At 38.6% G+C, this 26511-nt stretch overlaps 1 protein-coding gene across 15 annotated transcripts in view; it reads left to right on the forward strand.

The window, feature by feature from the left end:
* Positions 1 to 26511, forward strand: part of LOC144309603 (rho GTPase-activating protein 20-like) — a 52896-nt gene that overhangs the window by 6251 nt on the left and 20134 nt on the right. For 3 of the 15 annotated variants that reach the window (XM_077890705.1, XM_077890693.1, XM_077890700.1), the window contains 6 exons: positions 5233 to 5348; positions 8619 to 8765; positions 10857 to 10971; positions 13605 to 13677; positions 23035 to 23344; positions 24305 to 24472. In XM_077890705.1, coding sequence (XP_077746831.1) covers positions 23280 to 23344; positions 24305 to 24472 — 233 coding nt within the window. In that variant the 5' untranslated portion in view covers positions 5233 to 5348; positions 8619 to 8765; positions 10857 to 10971; positions 13605 to 13677; positions 23035 to 23279. The other 12 variants (XM_077890697.1, XM_077890701.1, XM_077890696.1 and 9 more) reach the window with 12 other exon arrangements.

The raw sequence follows: 26511 nt of genomic DNA on the forward strand, positions 1-26511 counted from the left end.
TGACCATAAAGTTCAGGGTCCATTTCTGGGTTCTCTATTCTGTTCCATTGATCTATGTGTCTGTTTTTGTGCTGGCACCACACTGTCTTGGTGACCACAGCTTTGTAGTACAACCTGAAATCTGGCATTGTGATGCCCCCAGCTATGGTTTTCTTTTTTAAAATTCTCTGGCTATTCGGGGTCTTTTCTGATTCCACACAAATCTTAAAATAATTTGTTCTCTCTGAAGAAAGTCCATGATATTTTGATAGGGATTGCGTTAAACATGTACATTGCTCTGGGTAACATTGACATTTTCACAATCTTAATTCTGCCAATCCATGAGCATGGAATATTTTTCCATCTCTTTGTGTCTTCCTCAATTTCTTTCAGAAGTGTTCTATAGTTTTTAGGGTATAGATCCTTTACCTCTTTGGTTAGGTTTCTTCCTAGGTATCTTATGCTTTTGGGTGCAATTGTAAATGGGATGGACTCCTTAATTTCTCTTTCTTCAGTCTCATTGTTAGTGTATAGAAATGCCATTGATTTCTGGGCATTGATTTTGTATCCTGCCACACTGCCAAATTGCTGTATGAGTTCTAGCAATCTTGGGGTGGAGGCTTTTGGGTTTTCTATGTAGAGTATCATGTCATCGGCGAAGAGGGAGAGTTTGACTTCTTCTTTGTCAATTTGAATGCCTTTAATGCCTTTTTTTGTCTGATTGCTGAGGCTAGGACTTCCAATACTATGTTGAATAGCAGTGGTGAGAGTGGACATCCCTGTCTTGTTCCTGATCTTAGGGGAACGGCTCCCAGTGCTTCCCCATGGAGAATGATATTTGCTGTGGGCTTTAGGTAGATGGCTTTTAAGATGTTGAAGAATATTCCCTCTGTCCCTACACTCTGATGAGTTTTGATCAGGAATGGATGCTGTATTTTGTCAAATGCTTTCTATGCATCTAATGAGAGGATCCTATGGTTCTTGGTTTTTCTCTTGCTGATATGATGAATCACATTGTTTGTTTTATGAGTATTGAACCAGCCTTGTGTCCCGGGGATAAATCGTACATGGTCATGGTGAATAATTTTCTTAATGTATTGTTGGAACCTATTGGTTAGTATCTTGTTGAGAATTTTTGCATCCATGTTCATCAGGGATATTGGTCTGTAATTCTCCTTTTGGTGGGGTCTTTGTCTGGTTTTGGAATTAAGGTGATGCTGGCCTCAAAGAAAGAATTTGGAAGTACTCCATCTCTTTCTATCTTTCCAAACAGCTTTAGTAGAATAGGTATGGTTTCTTCTTTAAACGTTTCATAGAATTCCCCTTGGAAGCCATCTGGCCCTGGACTTTTGTGTCTTGGGGGGTTTTTGATGACTGCTTCAATTTCCTCCCTGGTTATTGGCCTGTTTAGGTTTTCTATTTCTTCCTGTTCCAGTTTTGGTAGTTTGTGGCTTTCCAGGAATGCATCCATTTCTTCTAGATTGCCTAATTTATTGTCCTATAGCTGTTCGTAATATGTTTTTAAAATCGTTTGTATTTCCTTGGTGTTGGTCGTGATCTCTCCTTTCTCATTCGTGACTTTCTTAATTTGAGTCTTCTCTATCTTCTTTTTAATAAGGTTGGCTAACGGTTTATCTATCTTATTAATTCTTTCATAGAACCAACTCCTGTTTATGTTGACCTGTTCCACAGTTCTTTTGGTCTTGATTTCATTGAGTTCTGCTCGAATCTTTCTTAACTCTCTTCTTCTACTGGGTGTAGGATCTATTTGCTGTTTCTTCTCTAGCTCCTTTATATGTAAGGTTTGCTTTTGTATTTGAGATCTTTCCAGTTTTTGAGTGGATGCTTGTATTGCGATGTATTTCCCCCTTAGGACTGCTTTTGCTGCATCCCAATGATTTTGAATGGTTGTACCTTCATTCTCATTAGTTTCCATGAATCTTTTTAATTCTTCCTTAATTTCCTGGTTGACCCTTTCATGTTTTTGCAAGATGATCCTTAACCTCCACGTGTTTGAAGGCCTTCCAAACTTCTTGTTGTGATTTAGTTCTAATATCAAGGCATTATGGTCTGAGAATATGCAGGGGACGATCCCAATATTTTGGTATCGGTTCAAACCCCATTTGTGACCCAGGATGTGGTCTATTCTGGAGAAAGTTCCATGTGCACTTGAGAAGAATGTGTATTCAGTTGAGTTTGGATGTAAAGTTCTGTAGATACCTGAAGTCCATCTGGTCCAGTGTATCATTTAAAGCTCTTGTTTCTTTGGAGATGTTGTGCTTAGAAGACCTATCCAGTGCAGAAAGCCTTAAATCGAAGTCACCAAGTAGAAGTGTATTATTATCTAAATATGTCTTAATTTTGGTTATTAATTCATTGATATATTTGTCAGCTCCCACATTCAGGGCATATATATTGAGGATTGTTAAGTCCTGTTGTTGGATAGATCCTTTAAGTATGATATAGTGTCCCTCTTCATCTCTTACTACAGTCTTTGGGGTAAAGTTCAGTTTATCTGATATAAGGATGGCTACCACTGCTTTCTTTTGAGGACCATTTGAATGGTAAATGGTTCTCCAACCTTTTGTTTTCAGGCTGTAAGTGTCCTTCTGTCTAAGATGAGTCTCTTGTAGACAGCAAATAGATGGGTCCTGCTTTTTTATCCAGTCTGAAACCCTGCACCTTTTGATGGGGTCATTAAGCCCGTTCACGTTCAGAGTTACTATTGACAGGTAAGAGTTTAGTGTCATCATGATATCTATTCAGTCCTTTTTTTGTGGATTGTTCCACTGAACTTCTTCTTAAAGGGAAATTTTAAGAGTTTCCCCTTAAAATTTCTTGCAGAGCTGGTTTGGAGGTCACATATTCTTTCAGTTCCTGCCTGTCTTGGAAGGTCTTTCTCTCTCCTTTTATTCTGAATGAGAGCCTTGCTGGATAAAGTATTCTTGGTTGCATGTTCTTCTCATTTAGGACCCTGAATATATCCTGCCAGCCCTTTCTGTCCTGCCAGGTCTCTGTGGAGAGGTCGGCTGTAACCCTAATACTCCTCCCCATAAAAGTCAGGGATTTCTTGTCTCTTGCTGCTTTAAGGATCTTCTCTTTATCTTTGGAATTTGCAAGCTTCACTATTAAATGTCGAGGTGTTTAATGGTTTTTATTGATTTTAGGGGGGGATCTCTCTATCTCCTGGATCAGAATGCCTGTTTCCCTTCCCAGATTAGGAAAGTTTTCAGCTAGGATTTGTTAAAATACATATTCTGGCCCTCTGGCCCTTTCGGAGCACTTGGGAAACCCAATTAAATGTAGGTTTTTCTTCCTCAGTCTGTCGTTTATTTCTCTTAATCTATCTTCATGGTCTTTTCATTGTTTGTCTCTTTTTCCCTCAGTTTCTCTCTTTGCCATCAACTTGTCTTCTATGTCTCCCTCTCATTCTTCTGCCTCATGAACCCTCGTTGTGTGGACTTCTAGTTTGGATTGCACCTCATTCAATTGATTTTTAATTTCTGCCTGATTATATCTAAATATTGCAGTCATGAAGTCTCTTGAGTCCTTTATGCTTTTTTCTAGCCCCCAGTAGGTTTATAATAGTGCTTCTGAATTTCCTTTCTGACATTGAATTGTAATCCAGATTTTGTAACTCTGTGGGACAGAGGACTGTTTCTGATTCTTTCTTTTGAGTTGAGGATTTCTTTCTAGTCATTTTGCTCAGTGCAGAGTGGCCAAAAGCAAGTTGTATTGGGAAAAGGAGAAAAAGAGAGGAGAGAAAGAAGGAAAGAAAAGAGAAAAAGAAAAAAGAAAAAAGAAAAAAGGAAGTAAAAAAGAGAAGAAACAGAGATAGAAAAATAAAGAAAAGAAAAAGAAGGGCAGGGTAAGCAAACAGAAATCAAAAAGCAAAAAAAAAAAAACAAAAACAAAAAAAAACACAGGGGAGTATCTTCTATTTCTGTACTTTAATTCCCTTGACTTCCCCTGGAATTTGTCCATCTAGTTGGTCTTCTGGGGGACGGGCCTGTTGTGCTGATCTTCAGGTGTTAGCACTTGGGGGATCTGCTCTGCCGCCTGCCTGTTCCAGGGCTCAGTGGGGATTTTTTACCCCCTTGAGGCTCCAGAAGGAACAACCACAGTGACAGCGGCCAGCTCTGGAGCTCTGGAGTCTCCTCCCGCAGTAACTACAGAGCTCTCCATCTGCAGGGACCTGGATGCTCTGGGGGCGGGGCCGCTGATCTGCTCAGCTCGGGGCAGGAGCGTCCTTCCCGTCCTGGGCCCTCCTGGCCTCTGCCTGTCCTGGGGGGAGGCCGGATCCTGGGCTGTGTCCCTGGCGCCCTGTGCTCCTGGGCCTGCGCTGTTGGATTTGCACTCCACCGCATAGCCACCTCTCCGCAGAGCTGCCGTCCGAGCCCCTCTGAGCTGCTCCCGGGTCCAGCGATGCCATGCTGCAGCCCTTAGGGAGCTCAGCGCACTCTCCCCAGGGCACAGTTGCTCTGTTAGTGTCCCAGGGAGCCTGAGGGCATCCCCACCTTTCTGGGGTCCTGCTCCAACTCCCTGTGAGGCCTTTCCACCCAGGAAGATTGGTGAAGCTCCTGTTTCTTGGGGCCTGGGCTCTCCTGTCCTGGGGACACTCACCCCGGCCTTAGCCTGACTCTTCGTGGGGCCCCTCTCCCTTGGATGCCTTTTGTTTCTTTATTTCTTTTTACCCCGTCTTCCTAACTTGATAGAAGCGTGAACTCTTCTCACTGTAGCATTCCAGCTGTTCTCTCTTTAAATCTCAGGCTGAATTCATAGATTTTCAGGATGATTTGAAGATTATCTAGGTAATTGGTGGGGACAGGTGATTTGGGGACACTAGTCTTCCGCCATCTTGCCCCTCCCCTAGAAAATGTTTAATTATAAATACACCTTGGTATAACATCTTCTTTGAAGCACTACAGAATTAGACATTTAGGTATTCCTAAAAATACCAAAATGATTATGCCAATTAAAGATCTTAGATACTAATTGTTATCTTTATTTTACAATATCCTGAATGTTTCCTGACTTGAAGCACTCGGCAGGTTTTCTAGTCATCTGTTATTTAATGATCTGATACTAAGATCAGCCTTAATATCTGGAATAATAAATGAAATTATAATTGTTTTTTAAAAACTCCTTTGGAATGCATTACTTAATTTGAGTTTTGAAGCATTTAATCAAACAAATAATCTTATCAGTGTTTTAAATAACTTGTTAAAACTTAAAATGAATCAACTCATTTAGTTTCTTTGGTAGCACACCCAGAGAAAAGTCTCAGAAGGCCATCCAGGATGAGATCCTCTCCGTAATCCAACAGATCACAGCTACCGTGACATTTCTGCCGCTGTTGGAAGTCTCTTGTAAGTATTATATGACTTCACGTTGGTTCAGATTTCTTGTTGAAAGACTATTACTAAAGCTATTACTTTAAGAATTAACCGTTTTGTTGAATTTTTTCTTAATTATCCATGTCATGGTATATAAGTGAGAAAAACGTCATGAATCTAAAGCAATGCTGGTTGTGTTTTATTTACAAGTGCTGAATAGGGAAAGAATGAAAATTTTCTACAGTGCTCCTGAATATTTTGATGTAATTTCTTCCATTTCTTTTATTTTATACACATTTCCTTGTATATAATTAAGACTTAGACAGGTATAACTGTGTCTTTCTTTTCTAGATTAGTTACTCCTTCATTCATCAGATATACCCTAAATGCCTACTGTATGCCTAACACGGTTCTGGGCATTGGGATACAGCGGTCACAGAACCAAGATGTTCTTTTTCTCTGGCTTAGATTCATGCTGTCTCGTGATTAATTATATACTTTCTGCAAATATCTTTAGTGGTTCTTTGAAGAAAAAAATCAAGTTTTTCATTAAGTAAAAGGGAGTACAGTATTTTCTGTACTAAAATTTCCATTGAAGAAAAGCAATTAGCTAATATAACTGATTAGAGATCAAGCTAAACTAGCTTTTCTGACATGATAGCTGGCTCACATGTGAGGGAGACAGGAAGGATAGTTGTACCTTTCGAAAAATAATTGTACTTTAATGATCTTATCCAATTTGGGTTCATTTGACCTACTGATTTATACAGACAAGGATTTGGTTGTACTTGAAAAATGGGAAGAGTCAGGACCACAGTTTGTTACCAATTCTGAGGAAGTCCATCTTCGTTCATTTAGTACTACTATCCACAAAGTAAATAGCATGGTGGCCTATAAAATTCCCACCAGTGACTGAGGATGAGATAAGGACAGTGATGTACTTGTAGTTCTCAGATGCGGTTTTCCTGAAACCAAGTCAACTATAGTTGATAAATTTTGTATCACTGGTTAATTTTTAGACTGGGAAAACTTAACATTCTACATCTATTGAACTGTGCATAATTGTCCAATTTTTTCTACCTGTATAACTTTATACAGGGTTGACATAAATTATTGCACATTGTTCAAAAGGGAACTAGCAGATCACATCAGCATTGTTGTCAATTCCTTGAAAGTGGTAACTGTAGATGGATAACTTTTGCCATAAAACTAAATGCCTTCTTAAATCAGACCTTTTGGTCAAGGACTTTGACTCTGGAATATAGGTAGGGAGATATTAAATGTAAAATACAGCAACAGAAGTCTGAATATTGAGAGTCTTTGTTTAGATTCTGAAATTATCTAACGATAACTTGCAAGTAATGAAACATTGCTCATAATAGGTCTCTGCCATTTATTTTATTTGTCTATTTTCCATATTGAAAACATTTCCAATGATTTGATTTTAATTTGTTGTAGAACTCGAACCTACAAAGCTACATATATTGCCACTGTTTAAATTCCTGTGATACAGAACTCTTAATTTTTTTTGTTTTATAAAATCAAGCTTTAAATGATGATGAAATAAAGTTAAATATGTATGTTTAAAATTTGTCTTAAAATATGTTTATATTGGTGTGGTATTAACACATACAATAGAATGGATTCAGTATAGCAAATAATATCTTGTGCCTACTGAGGCCTAAGGATACAAACTTGAATAAATCTGGAGTTACTTTCAATTTAATGAACAAGCTTTGATTATATCCCTTTAATCTTATAACCTTAGACTTAAAATAAGCATCATTCTCTGTAAAAAATAATAGATGTCATTGGAATTAATTCATTTTAGCATGTAGTGTACTGGAGAACTTTTCTATCCTCTTAGCCTTATTGCCAGCCTAGTTTTCCTTATTTTTTAAGGGTCAGTTTAAGGCAAACTTCTGACGTCTTTTCTCATCTCTATTCTAAATGTTACCTTGTTTTGTAATTAAGTGCTTAGTATCAGACACCGTTCTAAGCTTTTTATATGATTTAACTCATTAACCTTCACTATAAAGTAAAAACACATAGCCTGTATCACTCATTCAGAAATTACAAAGTGAGCACCTGTTAAAGTGCCAAGTATTAGGATGAATGAAACAAAGTCCTGGTCTTTCTAAAGCGTGAGATATGGAGAGGAAAATAGATGGCAATCTTCCAGGCAGTTACTACACAGGTTTATCTCATTATGTATTTGTCTTTGTTTTTTCACCTGAGTAATCTAATCTCTTTGATCCAGTTGCCTGCTTGTTAAGAATAAAGGGCAATTCTCTCATTGCAAGACAAATAAGTGCCAGTAATTGATGACAGGTATCGTGAATGCTACTGTGAAAGCCCATTGCCTTGAGAATTGTTGAAGCTATCTAATTGAGGTCCACCCACATGTGTCCTTTTCCTGAATAAGAAAAGTAGTTCTGCAGAAATGAAAATGATGTTGAATTAAGGTATGGTCAAGAGTCTGGTTTTCCAAACATGAGGTATGTTACAAAGTGGACACTAGTAAGATTAAAACATTTAAATTCTGGGCTGTTTGTAACCTCTAAACATGAAACATTAGGTTGAGAAGGAAAGCAGAACTGGAAGTTCAGTAAAAATATGAAGAGTTAACAATTCTGGTCCTACTTTTGGGACAAAAGTTTGAAATTCTTTTTAGAAAGCAGTAACTGCTTTAGGAAACACTAAATACCTCGCTAAATAAGCAGAAATAATGTGGTCATTCCCTGAAAAATGTTCACCAGTAGCAACTTTCTTAATAGATCATGGATAATACTTAAATTTCTGTCAGTTGTTTTTATTCGCCAAATTAAACAGTCCTAATATTACCACTTATACTTTGTGGCTTATAACACTACTGAGTCCTACTAGTACATATATTAGAGTTGAGTGGGAGCCAAGCTACAAGCTTTATTGGCAAAGCTCAATCGGAAAAGCTTTGGCCTATGGCTCCAACTAAACTTGTCCTGCCCTCTTTTCCTATACCTTGAAGTCCACCTTAAGAGGAAGATATTTATTTATTTTTTTTTAAGAGGAAGATATTTAAACCAACAGATGCAAGAATTGCGAATGACCTATGAACAGTGGGTATTATGTGTAAGTGATGAATCACTAAATTATACTCCTGAAACCAATATTACACTATATGTTAACTAAAATTTAAATAAATGTTTGGAAGAAAAAAAGAGCCCTACATGACTTCCACACCATGTTATACAGAGAAACCAAGATTCTAAGAGAGCCTGATGGGCCTGCCCTGGACTCTTGACTCAGTTTTGCTTACCATAGGTGGAGGAATGGAAACATGTTCCGACTGGGCCTATCAGGGTCTGAAATAGAGCCCCAGAAGGGACTGAACCACACGTCTCCAGGATTCTTCTCCCAGTGTCATCAATTGGAGAGAGGAGTCAAGCCTCCATGGGAATTCACACAGAGGTGTGTAATAGTCTCATGTATTAATTGGCTTTTGCACAAACAACCATAGAATAACAATTTTTTCCCTGTAAGTCTGTGGGTTATCTGGAGTGCTTGTCTTCTTATCATGCAAATCTGCAGGGTACGTGTCTCCTTCTATCATTGAAGGGGCAATGCCTCACCAGGACTGCTAAAGCTTATCTTCAGAACTTTCACACTGACATTTTTGCCCATATTCCACTGATGCAGGTAAGACTTAAGGCTAAGCCAAACTTCAATGGGGCCAGAAAGTACACTCTTCCCATGGACTTGGGGAGAGGGCTGTGTGAAAATCTGGTGAAAGTGATAGTATACAGGATAGATCAGGATATCTAAATAATGCTACCCTGTAACTTGTTTTCCACCAGATGTCACTAATGCTACAATATTCAAATTAAGGTGAACTTTTAACTTTAATATTCAGCCTTTCCTATTGGGAATTAACATTGGGATTTCTGGCTACAAAGATATAAAGACATCAGAGGAAGAAAACACAGCACCTGTATTCGTTAGGTAATATTTCATTTAATTTTCCTGCTTTAGTGCACAAGTAGAATTGCAGGATCAATGGACACACAAACAGCTCTACATTTTTTAAACTTTAGATGGTCTCTTCTGTTCATGATCAAGAAGCTCATTTGGCTCCTCAGCAAGCTCATCAAGAGCAGTGTTTCTTCACCTTTCCTAATGGCTCCTACCCTTTTACATCCTTTTAACAATTGAATGTCCATAACAAATTAGTTTCCATTTACTGTACTTTACAAAGCTCCAGGTTTCTTTGGGAGCATTGTAATTACACTGTCCTCAGATGACTTTAACCGATTAATGGCAGGGACCAAAAGACAGAGGACTTAACCCTGTAACTTACCTATATCGTTCAAAGAATAAATCAAGTGTGAATTTGTGAGCAGTGGTGCAACAATTTCCCAACCAGTCAAAAGAATTGTTCATTAAATAACCTTTTACTCTTTAGGGAATTAATTTTTGGCTAAAGTTGTAAATAATAATATCTTCATCTTTTTATTAAATATGTAAAGTTCTGTTTTAAGTTATTTTTGTTCAATGTAACCATGATAAAAACTTGTGTTGGAATAACTATGGAATAGAAATGCTGCTAAATTTCAAATTTTATTAGTTACATCTTCTTAGAGCAGATCTTTATTTTTTATTTCTTTTTTTTATTTATTTTTTACTGGAGTTCAATTTGCCAACATAGAGCAACATAGAGCCCCCCTCAGTGCCCGTCACCTAGTCACCCCATCCCCCTACCCACCTCCTCTTCCACTACCCCTTGTTCATTTCCAAGAGTTAGGAGTCTCTGAGAGCAGCTCTTTAAAGATCTTTCCATTCTTCATGAATATGGCTTTGAAAGCCAGCAGCATTAACTGATGCTTATTTTAAAAAAATCTAGTTGGGAAGGCTACTTAATCTTCATTAGAGTTGACAATCCTCTTCCAATCTGGCAAAAACATGGTAGCCTTAGCAACAAAACTATTAGAAAAGCTTAGAGAGGAAAATGCCAAGCGTTGACCCTCTGATTACACAAGTCAGTTTATGTTACCATTTCACCTACTTTTGTGCTCTTACCATTTGATCTATTTTTATACTAGAGAAACATAATTTCATTTATTTGTATAAAGTCCATTCATCTGTGTATATCTGCACCATTTTGCTAGGCAAGCTTGTTTGCATAAAGGAACACATGAGATCAAAATCTTTATTGTTCTGGCATTTTATCTGTGCTAAAAAAAAGCCTCTGAGTATAAGCACGACCACACATACTCCACTATCCATGCAAGGAAAAGATCTCAAACCTCTTCAAAAACTATCTAGTTATGGACATACCCAGTGGATACCTAGACATGGATCTGAATTTCTTTCTGAATGGCAGTGTCACTGACTCACATGCATTATTACTTAATCCTCACAACAAACCTAGAGGGGTTATTGTTCCCATTTTACACGTATAAAACCTGAGACTCAGGAAGGCTAGGTAATTTGCTGAACTTCAGACATCCAGGATCTAACCCCAGGCCTGACCCTAAACCAATATTCTTTCTCATTGGTTTTCAGAAACTAAGCAACAGCGGAAGGTGCCCTGCTCCAGCTGCAGGGACTCAGCCAGAAAGACTGGAATACTACATGACTCTACCTGCAAGTTGGGGAAGGAGAATTCAACACTATTTGAGTATTGAGTTGCATTAAATGTTTACATATACATAGTATTTTTGCTGTATAATAGCATCATGCATTTTCTTCCATCAATGTTTTCTTCTCTCATTCTTTCACTTGTTTTTGTAACTACAAGCTGTGTTGGAATTTGCGCTTCTTTACAGGTTGGAACCAGTTTGAGAAAGGGGAGACAGAAGGCAATTTAAATGTATGTTATCATCCAAATGATAGGGTTCCCTAGTAAAGCTGGGTAGAGGCTTAGACCTCATGCAAAAACAGGGTTTGCTACTGCATCTCCATAAACAAGCCATGGGATGGCCAGACAACTGCAGTTGTCCTCACTCAAGCCCACTCCAATAGGGGACCAAGAAACTCTTTAAGTACAAAAGCTCTACACAGCTTCTATAGGTCTTTTAAAAGGTCTGTTCTACATTGTTTGGGATGGTGTGAGAAAGTGAAGAGAGCGACCCCAAATCTCTTCTCCAACACCATGTTCTGTCATCAGGATTGGAGTAGAATCCTGAAGAGGGGAATAACATGTATGCCTCTGAATGTTTGCCAGCTTTTTAATTTTTTAAATATATTACATTGTGGGTTCCACTGGCATCATGTGAGTTGTTTTAAGTAGCATACTCACAGGCATATTTTTTTTCAGTTTTAGTAATTATGTATGTATTTTCATCTGTAGTCAGAAAGATACCTGTTTTTTTTCCTAACATGTTTTAACACATATTACCCTGAGCAAAGATTGTAAAGTCCATGCTGAATACTTAAAAACATGTATTTGTAGAGAAGTCATGAAGGCGGTGTACACATGATGGAAGGCTGAAAAACAATGTCATAACCCTTTGTACTCAGGCATCAGAAGGGGACCAGGCAGCTGTCCCTCTCAGCCGAGTGGTGCATGCTCAAAGTGCTGCTGTGCTCACACAGTCCCCAAGTCTGCTTCTCCCTACACAGAGTCCTTCTGGGACTTCTTGAAGGGCATTTTGTTTTTTGCCCATACAAGACTAGCACCATGAGTCAGATAGTACTAAGCTGAAAGTTCACTCTCTAATTCTATTTCTTATCTCTAATTATGCCCAGTCATGTCCAAAATAGCTCACCAGACTTTATGAAATGAATACAGAGAACTATATCAATATTAAAATGTCCCAAATTTGAACAATATGAAACTCATTTTTGTTACTCAACTTCCCCACAAACTAAATCCCCTTGCAAATAAAAGCTCATAGAGCTTTTATTTAAAGTCCAAATGCTCTCACTCTCCATTTTATACAATTGGCTCAGTGTCAGCCAGAGGCTTTTACTCAGAGCCAAGGTTCCTATAGCTGCAGCTGTGTCCTGGGATTTCACAGGAATGAGTATAGCTTCTTCAGCCTCTTCAAAGTTGCTTCAAATCTCTAATTAGTTCTAGTCTCCAAGGGGTCAGCAGTCACAAAAGAAACTGTCCACTATAGAAGTTGTCACAAACAAAACTGTGGTACCCCACCTAAGTGACTATGTAATGTCACCTGACACTGCTATCGGAGCACAGCAGATAACTTAGTAGCACCTATGCTGGAGACAGCGAGGACCTGGTCTCAGTCCGGTGGCAAGCCAGCCAGCTGCACCAGCACTGAATCCACGGCCTGTGAATCTGTATGACTGAGCAGAAAGTGCCCATCAATAGTTGTGCTTCCACATGTTTAATATAGGTATTCCTTTGCTTTTGCTGTTGTTATTGTTTTGTTTTGGTCATGTGTCCCGGGTCTCCCATATATATTACCTACTTTCTCTCAGAGAGTGACATTTGAGACATTATTGCCTTCTTCAAAAATGTAGATAGGTATTCTGGTTTCTTCATTTCCTTGTGTCTTGTGTCTCATGTTTTGGCTACTTTGGTACAAGATTGTGAGACCACAAGTCTAGAGAAAACTTCTACTCCCAAATTCTTCCAAGTCTGTTCTCTCTAGAACAGGGAAGTACACTCTCCTCTGTAAATGCATGAGGAATGGGATAATGAACATCACCGTACTCCCTTAGTACTATGTTTAACTTACTAGTATATGACGTTTTACTTATTCTGAAAATGGTAATTGTCATCTCTCTTCCATAGACGTTTCATTCCTACCTAGGCAGGTTGAGTTGGGCCAGGCAAAGCAGTAGTTGGCTAGAATCAAGATTCTAAGAAAATAAAATACTGTGATCACAGTAAGAGGCAGTGAGTCAGGATTAGTCTTTTGTCAAGAAGTAAAAGAAGGATAACAAAGTTTAGCAAAACTTTAAGGAGATTCTAGATATCACAGATTAAAATAGTCAAAAGTTAGTATTCCAAAGAGTTGCACCATTGAAAAGATAGAACCCAAGCACAAGCCAAAAAGATTCCAAGAAACTTAAATTCAGGACAGAAACTTTTTTAAAAGCTTTTTTTAAAATTTTTTATTTATTTATGATAGTCACACACAGAGAGAGAGAGAGAGGCAGAGACACAGGCAGAGGGAGAGGCAGGCTCCATGCACCGGGAGCCTGACATGGGACTTGATCCCAATTCTCCAATTCTCCAGGATCGCGCCCCAGGCAAAAGGCAGGCGCTAAACCGCTGCGCCACCCAGGGATCCCCAGGACAGAAACTTTTCTAGTCTCTCTTATTCCTTCCTGCCTCCATAGGATCGGACTACTGGTGTAAGGAGAGAGATTGCAGATGGGAAGGAAGTGGTGCCAAGAGCTGCAGCTGCAAAAAGTCGAGTTGGTTTTGTTTCTTCTAACTTTTCAACTTAAAATTAATACATACACACATTTTAAAAATCAAGCAGTAGAGAATGATACCAAGTGAAAAGTAAATTCTCAGCCTGAACTTGTTCCCCGACTCATTTCCAGCTCCCTGTTTTTAAGTATTTTCTGTTTTCCTGGTGGTTACCACAATACCTCTGAAATATATGTTAATACTTGATTTCTTCTTTTATCTTGTTTATCAACTTTAGATAGCATCTATTGGAAGATGAGAAACTTATTTCTTTGATCCATCCATGTCTATGTTTTTCCAGTTACATTGCTTTGATATTTCTGGTGATTATCATTTTAAAGAGTATACTTAAACTCTATTTTGTTACATCAATTTTAGACAGTATATAATTGATTTCTTGCTATATAAATAAATAGGTGAGAAAAATCTGTGACATTATCTTCCATATCTCTCTGCTGCTTTAATATTCAGACTTCCATTGTTTCATATTATCAGTGTTACTATTAGTCAGATTCTCTTTTACAGTTGTTGTCTTCCAAGCTTTGTTTGTATGTTGATTCTACAAATTAAAATAGCATTTCCGTTATTCCAATGATTAAATTACTCCTTACTGAAGGACTAAATAGCTCTAGTTATTGAGAAAAAAAAGGGTAACCTTAGGTCAGGAAAACTGAAAGATGAATGTTCCAAGTGTCAAGGTCAAATGCGATTCCTTGAACTCAATCTTCAAGACTTTCTATTAAATTCAATTTGGTCGATGATACCTTTAATATACAAGAAATATTTATCTGCCTTTGTTCTTATTTCATAGCCACCTCTTTTTTGGCTTCTTGACTCTAAAGATGTTAGTTGGCTTTGTTTTCTTAATTTTTTTTCCGTTCTCTTGTTTTCCTCAGGAGTCTACTGTTATAATATCTCTTCCACTTGCACCTTTTTTTTTTTTTGGTTTATTCTAAATTTTCTGGGTCTTTTTCCCAAATATGCGAGTGATGAAAAAGGTTCATCAGCACTGGTAGCATGATTTTCCACTGTGGTATTAGACCTCTTTCTTGAATGAAAAGATGGATGGCAGGGTCTTTGTACATATAAGCTAGTAGTACTGTTTTAGGGTACATTTCGGTATTTTGTTCATCATGTATCTTTTGAAAATTGACTTCTAAAAATATTAAATTAAAATATCATATCTTATTTACTTAGTTTTTTGGTGCATCTCAAATTTTGTGTGCCTGGTTTCACTCACTGCAGTATCTCTATCTGCTTTGGGACAAGGACCTGGAAGGTTAAACGTAATTTCCAGATATGGTCAGTAGAGGGCAGCAAAGGGTAGTAGAGTGAACACTCAGCTGCCAAGGCCTGGGCATCCCTTTTTTCCCTCTTTATAGAGATCAATTAGTGGTAGTAGAAAATCCAGAGTGCCAGAATCAGGATAGAAATTATCCATAATACTGATCCAGGATGGGTATCAAGCTTAGAAGGCAGTGGAAATGTTTAGTCACAAATTCATAGCCTGGTATCTATCAAAGAGATGTGAACCACTGGACATTAGGAGGGGAATCATTAGACTTTCACAGACCTGACTCTTACTCCCAGCCTGCCTAAAACCTAAGATCTCGTTCTGTAAAGTCCCAGGAGTCTCCTATCCACATTGAGAGCTTTGCAAATTTCCTGTCTGACAGTCAGTTCATGGTACCAGCAGTGGCTCTGGGTTCCACAACCAGCCATTCCTGAGAGAAGAGACAGAGTGGGACATGGGCACCATACATAAACACTGACAGTTGATGAAAAACTCACTTATGTGTCAGTTAAATAATTTGGGAGCCAACCTAAATGGGATGTGGCTTAAAATACATTTTCTTTCCTCTTCCAGGACGGACACATTCTTTAGGCAAGGAAAAATTATAGGACTTTGAAATTAGACAAACTTGACGCTATGAATTATTAGGTATGTGGTTTTCAGTGCCTTAACTTTACTAAACTTCAGTTTCTCCAACTATAAAGTGGAAATAATGATTCTTACCTCACAAACCTGCTGCAAGGAAATGAGATGATGTCCATAAACTGCCTGGCAAAGAACTTGGCAATTTGTAGTTACTCAATTGGCATTACTACAATCTCCCCCTATCTTTGGTCATGGAGAATACCCATGATATTGTTACTATTTCTGAATAAAAAGTCTCATTGTCTCCTATAAGCATAACTAAATCATTTGAAGGATTACTCTGTTAGATATCATACTAAGATTTCTGCGGTATGATCTCATTTAATTCTCATAACAGCCCTATGAAGCAGGTGCTTTTATCACCATCCTGATTTTATAAATGACAACAGTGAGGCTTCAGAAGTGTAACTAGTTTACCCAGTGTCATGTAGGTAGTAAATTATGAGGAAGGATTAAAACTACATAATTTGATTCCCGACCTCGTGCTCTTGCCATTACATAATGTTTTCTGATGTACACATGTAATCAAAGATTTAAAATTTTAAGCGAAGAAATCAAAGAAGAAGTTTAAAAATAATTGGAGACCAATGAAAATGAAAACACAATGGTCCAAAAACTTTGGAATCCAGCAAAATCTGTTCTAAGAGGGAACCTTAGAGCAATCCAGCCCTACCTCAAGAAGCAAGAAAAATATCAAACAACCTAACCTTACACTAAAGAAGCTGGAAAAAGAAGAACAAATAAAACCTCAAACCAGCAGAAGAAATAAAATAATAAAGATTAGAGCAGAAATAAATGAAATAGAACAAAAAAAAAAAAACACACCAAGGAACAATAAATCAGATGAATGAAACCAGGAGCTGGATCTTTAAAAAGATCAACAAAATTGATGAACCTTTAGCCAGACTCATAAAAACACAGAGAGAGAGGGGACCCCTGGGTGGCTCAGTGATTGAGCATCTGCCTTCAGCTCAGGGCATGATCCCAGAGACCCAGGATTGAGTTCCACATTGGGCTCCTTGCACGGAGCCTGCTTCTCCTTCTGCCTGTGTCTCTGCCTCTGTCTCTGTCATGGATAAATAAAATCCTTAAAAATAAGACAGAGAGGGCAAGAGAGAGGACTCAAGATTATAAATGAAAAGGATTTCTGTACATGTCTTTTGCCCATTTCATTATTGGATTCTTTGTTTCTTTGGTGTTGAGTTTAATACATTCTTTATAGATCTTGGACACTAGATATCTGATATCTGATATGTCATTTGCAAATATTTTCTCCCATTCTGTAAGTTGTCTTGTAGTTTTGTTGACTGTATCCTTTGCTGTGCAAAAGCTTCTTATCTTGATGAAGTCCCAACAGTTCATTTTTGCTTTTGTTTCTTTTACCTTTGTGGATGTATCTTGCAAGAAGTTAGTGTGGCCAAGTTCAAAAAGGGTGTTTCCTGTGTTCTCCTCTAGGATTTTGATGGAATCTTGCCTCACATTTAGATCTTTCATTCATTTTGAGTTTATCTTTGTATATGGTGCAAGAGAGTGGTCTAGTTTCATTCTTCTGCATGTGGATGTCCAATTTTCCCAGCACCATTAATTGAAGAGACAGTCTTTCTTCCAGTGGATAGTCTTTCCTCCTTTATCGAATATTAGTTGGCCACAAAGTTGAGGTTACAATTCTGGATTCTCTATTCTGTTCCATTGATCAATGTGTCTGTTTTTGTGCCAGGACCACACTGTCTTGATGACCACAGCTTTGTAGTACAACCCAAGAATTCTCACAGAGGAAACATAGACATGGCCAACAAGCACATGAGAAAATGCTCTGCATCACTCGACATCAGGGAAATACAAATCAAAACCACAATGAGATCCCACCTTACACCAGTGAGAATGGGGAAAATTAACAAGGCAGGAAACCACACATGTTGGAGAGGATGCAGAGAAAGGGGAACCCTCTTACACTGTTGGTGGGAATGTGAAATGGTGTAGCCACTCTGGAACACTGTGCGGAGGTTCCTCAAAGAGTTAAAAATAGACCTGCCCTACGACCCAGCAATTGCACTGCTGGGGATTTACCTCAGAGATGCAGATGCAATGAAACACCAGGACACCTGCACCCCGATGTTTCTAGCAGCAATGTCCACAATAGCCAAACTGTGGAAGGAGCCTCGGTGTCCATTGAAAGATGAATGGATAAAGAAGGTGTGGTTTATGTATACAATGGAATATTACTCAGCCATTAGAAATGACAGATACCCACCATTTGCTTCGACATGGATGGAACTGGAGGGTATTATGCTGAGTGAAGTAAGTCAAGCGGAGAAGGACAAACATTATATGGTCTCATTCATTTGGGGAATATAAATAATAGTGAAAGGGAATAGAAGGGAAGGGAGAAGAAATGGGTAGGAAATCTCAGAAAGGGAGACAGAACATGAAGACTCCTAACTCTGGGAAATGAATAGGGATGGTGGAATGGGGGGTGGGTAGTGGGTGGGGGTGACTGGGTGGTGGGCACTGAGGGGGGAACTTGACAGGATGAGCACTGGGTGTTATTCTGTATGTTGGCAAATTGAACACCAATAAAAATAAATTTATTTTAAAAAGAAATGAAAGAGGAGAAATAACAACACCACAAAAATATAAAGGATTTTAAGAGAATATTATGAAAAAATTATATGCAAACTAATTGGACAACCTAGAAGAAATGGGTAAATTCTTAGAAACATATAACCTCTCAAAGATGAGTTGGGAAAAAATAGAAAATTTGAAAAGACTGATTATCAGCAATGAAATCAAATCAGTAATCAAAAAACTACCAAAAAACAAACAGCAATGAAATCAAATCAGTAATCAAAAAACTACCAAAAAACAGATGGCTTCACAGGTAAATTTTACCAAAGATTAAGGGACACCTGGGTGATTCAGCAGTTGATCATCTGCCTTCAGGTCCTGATCCCAGAGTCCTGAGATCGAGTCCCACATTGGGCTCCTTCCATGGGGCCTGCTTCTCCTTCTGCCTGTGTCTCTGCCTCTGTCTTTCTCTGTCATGGATAAATAAATAAAATCCTTAAAAAAATTTTTTACCAAACATATAAAGAAGAGTTAACACCTACTTTTCTCAAACTACTTCAAAAAACAAAGAATGAAAGCTTCTATGTATTCTATGAAGTCAGCATTACCCTGATACCAAAACCAGATAAAGACACTACAGAGAGAGAGAAAGATAGAGAGAGAGAGAACTACAGGCCAATATCTCTGATTAACATACATGCAAAAATCCTCAACAAAGTATTAGCCAACCAAATCCACCAATACATTAAAAAAGTCATTTACCATGATCAAGTGGGATTTATTCTTAGTATGCAAATGTGATTCAATATTCACAAATCCATTATCATCATACATATCATCAACAAGAGAAGGGTAAAAAACCATGATTATCTTAATAGGTGCAGAAAAGCATTTAAAAGTACAACATCCATTCATGATACAAACTCAACAAAGTAGGTTTAGAAGGAACATACCTCAACAGAATGAAGACCTTATGTGAAAAACTACAGCTAATGTCATACTCAATGGTGAAAAAGTGAGAGCTTCTCCCCAAGATCAAGAACAAAACAAGGATTTCCACTCTCACTACTTTTATTCAGCATAGTACTGGAAGTCCTAGCCCCAGCAATCATACAAGAAAAAGCAATAAATGGCATCCAAATGGGTAAGGAAGAGGTAAAACTTTCACTATTTGCAGGTGCCATGATACTATATGTAGAAAACCCTCAGGATTCTACCAAAAATGGACTAGAACTGATAAATGAGTTCAGGAAAGTCACAGGATACAAACCAATATACAGAAATCCACTGCATTTCTATACACTAATAATGAAGAGAAAAAAATAAATTAAGAAACAGTCCCATTAACAATTGTACCAAAAATAAGATACCTAGAAATAAGCTTAAAGAAGGAAGTGAAAGACTATATATATATATATATATATATATATATATATATATACTGAAAAACTATAAATCATTGGTGAAAAAAATTGAAGACAACACAAATGGAAAAATATTCCATGCTTATTGATGAGAGAACAAGTATTAATAAAATGTTCCATACTCAAAATAATCTACAGATTTGATGGAATCCCTATCAAAGTGCTAATAGTATTTTCACAGAACTAAAACAAGTAATTCATAAGCATGTATGGAACCACAAAGACCCCAAATAGCCAAAGCAATCTTGAAAAAAAAACTGGAGGTATCACAGTCCCAGATTTCAAGATATATTGCAAAGCTGTAATAATCAAAACAGTATGGTATTAAAAAAAAAAAACAGTATGGTATTGACAAAAATGGACAATAGATCAATAATACGGTATTACTGGCATAAAGATCACCTTAGAGTATCTCTTTTATTTGATATTTAGGGTGAAAACATAGGTGTTTGGTGAAATAGATGAAAACAGACCCGGGCAGCCCGGGTGGCTCAGCGGTTTAGCGCTGCCTTCAGCCCAGGGCATGATCCTGGAGAACCGGGATCGAGTCCCACGTCGGGCTCCCTGTATGGAGCCTGCTTCTCCCTCTGCCCCTCTCTCTCTCTCTCTCTCTCTCATTCTGTGTCTCTCATGAATAAATACATAAATAAAGTCTTTAAAAAAGAAAAAAGACCCCATCATTATTATTCTATTTAGAGCTCATTCATCAAATTAAAATAAATCACAATGGTATTATGGAAGAAATTAAGCTTTAGCTATTACTGCAAAGGTAACTGTGACCTGGTAAAAGAAGCTCCCTTTATCTTTCTCAAACTTTTCTTTCCTTTGCTTTACTACAAGGAGAAGATACTATCAAACACTGTATCTTTCTCAATTAATTCCTTAAAACCAGTGACTCACAATCCTGGTTACATGTAAGAATCACTCAAAGAGCTTTTTCCAGATCTGATGAATCAGAACCTCTGGGGGAGGCAGTTTCAGAATGAGTGCCTGAAAAGCCTCCCAAGTGAGTCTGATGCATATCAGAATTGATCAACAGGACGAGATTCTAAAAGGAGAGTTTTCCCGGCCTCTAAATCTCTAACCTCTCTGAAGGGAGATGCAGAGAATGGGACATAATCTGAGAATTGGGGAAGGTGCAGAGATAAGTCTGCCTATATTTTTTACCTGAAATAGATTATTTTTTACCTGAAATAGATTTTGACAGGTACTTGATGGGAGGCCAGAAAGTGTTGCCCAATGAGCCTCCATGGTTCTAAATATAGTCAAGCATGGCCAGACTAGCACTTGTCCTTTAAAAATGGTGAGAAAGGGGTGCCTGGTGGCTTACTTGGTTAAGTTTCTGACTCTTGATTTCAGCTCAGGGTTATGATCTCAGGATCATGAGACAGAGCCACAGGTCAGAATCCACACTCAGCACCATTTGTGCTTCTTTCTCTCTCTCTCTCTCTCTCTGCCCCCACCTCTTGTGCACATGCACTGTCTCTTTATCTCTCTCTCTCTCAAATACATAAAATATTTTTTAAAAAATGAATGAAAGTGGTGAGAAGCCTGGAGGCCACTATCTACATGCCACTTCTGTGTTAGTTTGGTTTTAAGATGAGAAGCCTTAATAAAGTCTAAAAGGACTACCAGGACTTGTGCTCTCACCTCTACCTAATTTACAGGCCAATTGCACTCTCCTGTACCTTCTGCCTGTGTCTCCAATCCAGCAAAGTCTTCCATGTTTCTGAAACATCAGTTAGTCACATTCTGTCCCTTCAACTGACAAATGTATCTTCCCTCCCTTCCTTCCTCTTTCTCTAAGTAATCCCAAGTTATTCTTTAAAGGTCATTTCAAATGAGCTTGTCAAAGAAGCCTTCCTCTCCATAATTGAAATCAGGTGTCAAGCCCCTCCCTAAATTTCTCACCTCAATCTTTAATTTTCCTCTGCAGTACTTTCCAGAGGCTGTGTTAGGCAGTTATTGATGACATTCTCTGTTTAATATCTGTCTTCCCCCCTCCTCACTTAAATCCTGGTTTTGTGAGAGTTGGGCCTGGCTCCCTGTTGCCCAGACCTATCAAGTGCCTTTCTCCTAGTACAGGTTCAAACACTATCTGTTGAATGAATAAAGTAAATAAGAGAAAGACTATTTTATGTCATGCCTTTTTCCCTGTCCATCCCTGCCAGAAAACTATTTCATTCACTTGTTCAATACAGAATTTTTTGATTCCTCCGATGTGCCAATGTTTGTGAGAATTTAATGATAAGTCAGACATAGACTCCTTCCTTGAGGTCCATAGAGTCTAGTAGGGCATAAAAGATAGGTTTTCACATGCCTGTTACAGGAGCCTGTAAGGGAAACCACAAACTTTGTCTGTAGGATCAAATTTCTGTCCTCCACAGTTGTCAAAGAAAGACACTGTCCATGGTGGGAAGAGTGGGGATGGGGGGCCCTCGCAGGAGGCTGTGTGACCTCCTGAGTCAGTTGGATTTGAATCCTTCATATTATGTCACGGCTGCTTGGATTCAGAGTCCAACCTGTATGCGCAGGAGCCTCCTCATCTGTAAAACCATCAGTTTCCTAGTGGAAAGGGAACACTGTCTTCATGTAACATGTTTTTAACAGGCTCCTGTAGGTGCTTTGACACTGAAGGAGATGTCCAGGTGGCAAATCAATGTTAGTATCACTAACCATTAGGGAAATGCAAGTGAAATCCACAGTGAGATATCACACTACACAGCTATCAGAATAGCTAAAATAAAAAATGACAACACCAAATGTTCATGTGGATGAGGGGAAACTGAATGACTCACACAGTACTGGGGAGAATGTGAAATGGCACAGCCATTCTGGAAAACAGTTGGACAGTTCCTAAGAAATAAAAAATAAAACTATAAAAAAACAAAAAACAAAAACAAAAACAAAAAAACATACCTAGCATATGACCTGGCTCTTCCCATCCTGGGTATTTAGCCCAGAGAAGTGAAGACTTCACGCTGACACAAAAACCTGTACACAGATGTTTATAGTAGCTTTATTAGTGACAGCCAAAACCTGCAGACACTTCGAACTCCTTCAACAGGTAGTTAAGCAAACTGTGATACATCCATATCATGATGTACTACTAAGGGACACCAGGAAATGAACTGTGAATACTTGCAGCCATCTAGATGAATCTCCAGTTACATCAAATGGGAAAAAGGAAATCCCCAAATTTCATAAACTATGTGATCCCATCTGTATAACATTCTTGAAATGGCAACATTATACACATGGTGAACAGATTTGTGATTGCCAGGGATTAAAGAGGTGGTGGAGGGGGAAAGAAATTTGTGTGGTTGTAATCGGGGAATAGGAAGGACCCTTGTGGTGATGCAAGTGTCTCTGGAAGACTCCATCTGTAAAAAAACTGATGTCATCTCTCTGTGTTATTTATTACAGCTGCAAATGAATCTACAGTTATCTCAAAATAAAATGATTACTTTTAAAAAGTCAAAACTTGGAGGCCAAGATAAGGAAACCAGTATGTCAGTTTGGCAGTTACAACATGAGCTTTGAATATGTGACATCATAATGGCAGTGACCACGGACCGCTGCGGAATCTTCAGGCTTCAAGCATTTGACAGTACTCTGCCAAGTGCTGTAGACTCACTCGATTTCCCGTCCCGCGAATTGAAGAGAAAAGGATGTTCCCGTCAATCAGAAAGCACGCTGAGCTTACAGGTGGACATTCAAGGCTTCAGCGCATGAGGTAGTCTTCTGATCCACTATTTCTGACCATCCAAACAGACCGGCAATAACAGGAACTGTTCTTTTCTTTTGTTTCCTCTAATACATAGAAACTAATTAGTAACTCCAGCACCAGCTTCCTGAAAAGCTGCTCCTGTTCATAAGATTCAGTGCTGCTGAGCAGAAGGGAGCAGGCTTTATACATCCTTGGGGGAGGCGGAGACACTTTCTTGGCTCCATGAGAGAGCCAACTCTCTCTCTCTGTGAGACAGTTTTCAGTGGGTCTATGAAAATACCTGTCCTAGTTATGAAAGAATTTTTACACTCTGCTCAATTGAGTTGTTTTATTACCTATTTTGACCAGGAAGTCCTGTCAGAGCTCAGCCAAGTAATAGCTAAACTCTTGTGTTCAGAAACTTTCTGAGGTTTCCAATATTTTTGTTGATCTTTGAGAATTTTTACCCCAATTTTGAATATTGAATTAGATAAGATGGGGGTCAACTTCCAGGATCTTCAGTTATCTTCATTTTATCTTAACATAAATATTATTATATTTATATTATATTATATTTTATAATATATTATTAAATATATTATTATATATTTTATATTAGGCCACAAGTTGTCCTGTTTGTTGTTGTTGTTCATTCTCCTTCTTGTAATCTGCTCTACCTTTGGCTTCTTGGCTCTCGCCTACCTAATGGCTCACAATTAGCTCTGCAGCTTTCTCCACCACACCTCTAAGTGTTGGCATGCCCAAGGGCTTTGTCCTTGAAACTGTCCTCCCTCTGCATCAGTTTCCCAAGTGACCTCACCTCTTTCTATAGCTTTCTGTAACTCAGGGATCCTTGATTCTGAGCTCTGGAGCTCTGCTTTGGGGGTTGAGACTACATTTTAGTGTTGTGTGAACCTTGAAACTTGGCATTAAACTATATTGTGTATTTGACCAGTAACTAACTGCTCTGTGTTTGATGTCTTGCAGGAAGAGCTCGTCTGTGGAGGTGGACACCTACAGCGAAAGCACTACATCATCTGAGGGTGCCACTCGTACCTTGCTCATCCATGGCCCCGTTGAGCTCAAGAAAGGCTGGAGGAGGCAGAAGTGGCAGCTTTTCTTGTACAGCGATTTATTACTGATGTCTAATACCAAGTAGGTGTACCATGTTTCATGCTCTTGTGAATCTCAAAAAAATTACATTCCCATTAACCCTTACTATATGAAAACATAACATTTTTTCCCTTTTGTGTTTGCCAATGCTTGAGTCCTTCATTCCATGAGTACTTCTGGAGGTCTTGTTTTGTGTCATGTCCCTGCAGCAAATACAATTGACAATGTGACAGACCAATGTCTCTCCTGCCTGGGACTTACAAATGATAAAATAAGAGGGGGAATGATAATGATTAGTGCTGCTGATAGAAGGTGGATAGGGGGCTGTGCGGAGAGGGTGGGAACGTGTTAGAGAGGAATAGTCTAGGAGGGCCTCTCTGAGGTGGAGCATTAAAACCAAATCTATGAGAGGAGAAGCAGCCACATTCCCAGACAATGTGCCTGAGCCATCGAGGCTGAGGGACTTGCAGGTCTACGTGGGTACAACCTGACCCTCAGAGAGAGGGGCTCAGGGAAGCCTGATTTGACTAGAGCCCAGAGCATAGGCCATGCTATCAGATATGATACTATGCTCAGGGGTCTAGTCACACAGGGTCTTCACAGGCCATGGTAAAAAAGTGGAAATATTTTGCCAAAGGATTTGTAATTAGGGGACTGACCAAATCTGATTTATATTTCCAGCAAATTTTTCTGACTGTTGCTAGATAATAGATGGATGGGTAAGCAAGAGTGGAATCAGAGAGAGTAGTTAGGGGAGGCAATAGTCCTGATGGATGGTATCAGGGCTCTATCTTAGCAGTTTAGTAAAAAGGAAAGATGGAGCAGGGTAGCCCGGGTGGCTCAGGGGTTTAGCTTCGCCTTTAGCTCAGGGCATGATCCTGGAGACCCAGGATTGAGTCCCACATCAGGCTCTCTGCAGGGAGCCTACTTCTCCCTCTGCCTGTGTCTCTGTTTCTCTCTCTCTCCTCTCTGTGTTTCTCATGAATAAATAAATAAATCTTTTAAAAAAAAGATGGAGCAGATAGATGGAATGTAGGAGAAAGAATTGACTGTGTGCATTTTCCTCTCAACCCTGAACACAAATGCATTGAATATCCAGTCTAGAACATGATGATTGCTCAATAAACGTGTGGGAGCAGGTCATGGAAGGTCACCTGTTTACTTACTCCATCTCTGTTTGCATTATTCACAAAACGTGGAAGACCAAGAACACTCCCACAAACAAAATATCAAGAAGTTTTTTGGTCATGAGAAAAAACTAACTCCCTCTTTTTTTTTACTGCTTTCACCCTAGATCTCAGTTATGCCATGTCATAGGTACGACATGCTAGTAATAATTTGGCAAAATGATATACTCATCTGAGTTACATTAATAACAATTTATCAGGGGCTTACTACATGTCAGATATTATGCTAAAAACTTTATGTACCTAATTTTGTCCAACCTTACAATGACCCTGTGAGATGGGAGTATTTTTATATTGGAGAACCTTGATGCTCAGAGGTCTAATGGATCTGCCCAGGTTACCATATTAGTAATGGACAGAGTCTACATTTGAAATCAGGTCTATTTATTTCAAAGCACAGGCTTTTATTCACTATGTGATGCTACCATTTCTATTCTCTCTTTTTTCCTGAATTTTATACAACATTCCATGAACACCTAGATTCTTTCATTATTGAAATCAACCCTTCCTTTACATTGAGTGAACAACTAACTCCAATCTGCTTGGTAAGAAATAGATCAGAATGCTTAGTGAATTGAAAAATGAAGCAAGTATAGCTATCAAAAAAATCAGAGTCAAAGATAGTAGTAAAATATATTTGAGACTAGGGAAATTGCCCATAGATGTAACCTTGAAGGTGGTGATGTCATAAGGAGGACAAAGAGAAAAGGAATGTCCAGGCCTTGGCATGAGGTCCATATGAAAGACTCTCTTCCTCCTGAAAGAAGGCCAAGTCATTATTTTAAAAATGCAGACTAGTTACCATTCTCTTTATTTAACCAAGGTGAGTATGGGAGACCAAAATATGTGGGATGCATGCTGGGAACCACACTAGGAACATCACAGATGCCTCAC

The sequence above is a fragment of the Canis aureus genome, unplaced genomic scaffold (assembly GCF_053574225.1).
Source record: "Canis aureus isolate CA01 unplaced genomic scaffold, VMU_Caureus_v.1.0 ptg000124l_RagTag, whole genome shotgun sequence".
Taxonomy (NCBI): Eukaryota; Metazoa; Chordata; class Mammalia; order Carnivora; family Canidae; genus Canis; species Canis aureus.